Raw genomic sequence first — 4,220 nt, 5'->3', positions numbered from 1 at the left:
TTTCCCCCATGTCAGAAAGTGAAATTATTAGATATTGAGGTATATGTTCAGCAGCATGAAAGTCATGTGTGCTTAATTGTTTCATGTGACTGTAGATAAAAAGAATTCCAAATGAATTCCACTTTCATAAAGTTTGGATTAAGATTGACATTTCTTGGTTTAGATTTTGTTTATCTTCATTTTATGGGCTGTTTTTCTTTTACTTTTTATGCCTTAATACTATATTATTAAAGATTACTGGAAATTAAGCATAATTTATTCTTTATTTAGAGTCAAGAAAGACAAATAGAATAGAATTAAACAATTGTATTGTCTCATGAATTTGATTCTCATATTTTCCAGCTTTCAGCTGGCTGTTTCATAACTTGGTGACTTTTATTTTTGGTTGGCATTTTGTCTTATTCATGAGTGTTCTACATCAGTTCACTTGGGGGAATTTAATAGCCTATTCAATTAAAGAAATATTTGTCAACATGTAAATTTATATATATTGTGTAGTTCCAGAAATTATCCAAATTATTCTTACACACCCCAACCCCAGGGAGGAATTATTTTTTCAAAGAGCCCCCCCCCCCCCCCCCCCCCCCACTCCTGGAAATTCCAATTTTCTTTCATACAAACTCTGTAATTTTGTTCTTTCTCTGACACTCCCTACCCCTCTGAAATTCCAAATTGCTCTGTGGGGGTGAGGGTATGGATAATTTCACGAACTACATGTACACATTCACTATGACAGCACTATGATTAAAAAAATCTTTTGTATAAGCAAATGTTGTTCTACTAATTTAGAATATTTGTTCTATTTTTGTAATGCATTATTATATGGACTTCCCAAAGGCTCTCTGCAAAAGCTTCAGCATGTCCAAAATGCTGCAGCAAGACTAATAACTTTTTCTCGAAAACAAGATCACATCACTCCTATCTTTTGCAATCTACACTGGCTACCTGTGGAACAGCGCATAGTTTTCAAGATGATTCTTTTACTTACATTTAAGGTCTTACATAATCTAGCACCTGCATATCTTGTAGACTTGATTAAACCTTATGCTCCTTCTCGCTGCTTAAGATCATCTTCCTTAAATCTTCTAACTAAGCAATCGTACAATCTTAAATCTTATGGAAAAAGGTCATTTTCTTTTGCGGCTCCTGAACTTTGGAATGCCCTTCCACCCAGCATTAGATCTTGTCACTCAATTTCACAGTTAAAAAGGGACATAAAGACATGGCTCTTTAAGCAGGCCTTTTATTAATTTCTTTTTAATAAATAAATTTATTTTAACCAGTATCTTTATTTTGTCTATGATGTGACTATAATGTTTAAATGCCCTTAATCTTAATCTTAATCTTAATTTTGATTTTGATTTTAATTACAAGTTACTGAAAGTTGTTTATATAACATTATTGATACATTAATATATGGTATTGAAATATTGTTAAATTATTTTTAAATCAGTATTGGTAAACTGTTTTATTATATTCTTTTAATTATCATCTTACTTTCTATTTATCTATAATGAATATTTTTTGTATTTTGTAAAGCGCTGTTGAACTGCTGGGAATTGGCGTGCAATAAAACATTATTATTATTATTATTAATATAAAACTTTTAAAGCTGGTAAATGCATTGTCTGTATGTAAATAGATTAATCTCTTTGCGATTTGCAATTTTGTTGTCTAATTCCAAAGTGGGACAATCGCAATAAAGTGGACCCCTAATCTAGGTGACAACCAAAGATTAAATTGGGATGTAGAAAAGAAAAGAGATGAAACAGCCTTAGCCTGCGTGGTGGCTCTGGCCAGAGCTGCCATGCAGGCTAGAACAGCCTGGAGCCTGTCGTACCAAGCCTGAATGAGGGACGTTTTAGTTTTCACTGGGGAGGGGGATGTGGCATCAGGAAAAAATCAGGCTCAAAAAGGGGGAGGGGGAACAGAAAAATTCTGAATTGAAAAAAAGAATGGGAAACATGGGATGGGCCATTAAAAAAAAGTAGTAAAGTACCTATGTTTAACGTCGGTAGTTCCTTCAGTTGAAATTCAACTGCTATCAATGGAAGCCGACGGTGCGCACTTTACCCCCTCTCTCCATCAGTTCTCTGTTTTAAGATTATTTAAAGCTGAAGCTAAAAAATGCAACAACATAGAGGAAGCGTCAATTTTTTTTCTTACGGGTCTTACCAAGCAAATCCCACCCCTGACCCACTCCCTGATTTAAAAAAATGACCTCTTAGCTGTATCCACCGGATATATCCCTGTCCAGCAGATCGAATTAATGATACCATGATAGGGTTACACAAAGCTATTTAAAAATTAGAAGTTATTCACTAGATTCAGTACTAGCATGATAACTATTTGCTGAATAATGCTTTAATATCTGGCATGGTGGATAACTATTCAGGCTTCATACAACTGGCACACTTGCAGATCACAACAGGCTTTACTGTAACTTAAGTCAGACAGTGATGCTAAATATATGTCAGGCTACTGACAAAAGTAGCCTTCTCACCACGAGCACACAGTGATACAGCAGGATAAACTTCTTGTCCAAGTAAACCTTGGTCAAATGCCACACCAAGCTCTTTTCCATTGACCATAAATCCTAAGGTACCTTTCTCCATATCTAACAACATTCCAATCATGTCCCATGAATCAAAAAGTGAGCCATATTTCCTTTTTTCTTCCCACATTGGAACCTCGTAAGTTGCACTTCCAACTTGATTAAACGACCAGCCAACTTTGCACCCAGTGTATGGAACCATGTTGAATAGTCTCTTTTTGCAAAACTCTGCAGGCAATAAGCAAACTGCTACCTGTCCACAACAGTTATCAAAATAAAAGACCCATTCATGTTTGCCTCTTTTATATCCATGTCCATATGGAGTGTGGATAAAGGTTGTGCTGTAAAAGTAATGCCCTGAAACAATGATAAGATTAAAATCTATTATTAATCTATTATTATTATTAAGATTTTTGAGTGTGCGAGTCAACGGATGTAGCCCTAGGTTCCAAAGGCCAGATTCTTTTTTTGAAATTTAATAGAATATTAATTGGAAAGCAAGCTGGCTGACCTATCATCAGATCTTCACCTAAATTCATTATTTGAGTGTGTGTGGTACCCATTTGGGTGTTGTTTCATTTACTATGACAGACAGATGATATATATAAACAGATAATAAATGACAATATGACATGTTACCTAATAACTATATCTGTCACTTTTCCATGGAGGATGCCCCTGAATATGTAATATACCATATCCCATAGATAAATATAAAAAATATTGTTGTAGGATTATGTGAAAAAATTTCCTAGAGTGGAAAAACATTTTTGTTATAAAAGTGGAACAACAACAACTCAACAGAGGTGTAGACAGGGGGTGCAAGTGGGCCCACGTCCCCAATCCTCATGCTGTAGAAACCAACATTTCTATGTAGTCACGCGAAATAAGTTTGAATTCCCAATGTTCTGAAAATGGGTTTTGCCCCACCCCCATCCCCCCTTCCTCTGGCCCAAGACAAAATCCTTTCTATAATCCCCTGCCAAACTTTGTTTAGGGATTGTTCATAACATTTTATGGGTATCGAAAGTATTTTTCAAAGCCAATGAATAGGAATGATATCTAGAGTCTACATAAAGTTTGCAGTGTTTTTTTTTTCTTTCTTTTCTTTTTTTTTTTTTTTTTTCTGCGGTTGAGGGGGGTGGGTCCCAAGAAGTATGTTATGTTTGAGTGGGGGGCCAACCCAAAAACCATATAACCCCCTTTCCCCCTAGATTATAAACGCTCCCCTTAATTATAAAGTAATGGGGTATGTAGAACAAACCTTTAAAAGATATAGTGCCATCATCACTAGAAAATTCAACGTCACTAGTAGAATATTTTCTGTCGAACTTTGTAGGTTCTTCGTATTCTTTAAGCCACTCTGTCAAGCTGTTTGGTAATGGAAGCTTATGCAGAAGCCTTCTGCTTCCAATAGATCGTATAATCACTCGACGACAAAGGTCTTGAAGACTTTCACAGTTAGGTAACCAGGAACTGTACATTTAAAACATTAAAAAATAAGAAATACGCAATTATGCTTAAAAAACCAACTTCAGTGAATTACACCACAGGAAACCCGGTCGTCATAATCTGCATCAGCACAGGGAACCCAAGCCGAGTGAACGTCAAGAAGGCCTTAGAAATTATAGGAAGATGTAAGCGTTTCTTTAGGAACGTTCCTTAT

The 4,220-nt window shown here is 35.6% G+C and overlaps 1 protein-coding gene across 1 annotated transcript; it reads right to left on the bottom strand.

Annotated features, from left to right (window-relative positions):
• Positions 1–2,346: 2,346 nt before the first annotated feature.
• LOC116300164 (uncharacterized) lies at positions 2,347–4,091 on the bottom strand. The gene is made up of 2 exons (XM_031708956.1): positions 3,819–4,091; positions 2,347–2,911 (listed from the first exon to the last, which is right to left on the bottom strand). The coding sequence occupies exons 1-2, from the start codon at positions 4,036–4,038 to the stop codon at positions 2,463–2,465; spliced, it is 669 nt and encodes a 222-aa protein (XP_031564816.1). The 5' UTR covers positions 4,039–4,091; the 3' UTR covers positions 2,347–2,462.
• Positions 4,092–4,220: the final 129 nt, after the last annotated feature.

This window comes from Actinia tenebrosa, unplaced genomic scaffold, assembly GCF_029948245.1.
Source record: "Actinia tenebrosa isolate PJP-AT-01 unplaced genomic scaffold, QUT_ActTen_1.0 PGA_scaffold8__29_contigs__length_14323225, whole genome shotgun sequence".
NCBI lineage: Eukaryota > Metazoa > Cnidaria > Anthozoa > Actiniaria > Actiniidae > Actinia > Actinia tenebrosa.
This window is presented reverse-complemented; position numbering and strand designations above follow the sequence as displayed.

Coding starts and splice junctions, on each gene's coding strand:
- LOC116300164 (XM_031708956.1), bottom strand. CDS start 4,038: ATGTACAGTTCCTGGTTACCTAACTGTGAAAGTCTTCAAGACCTTTGT. Junction 2,912..3,818: donor TGGCACTATATCTTTTAAAG/GTTTGTTCTACA, acceptor TCATTGTTTCAG/GGCATTACTTTTACAGCACA.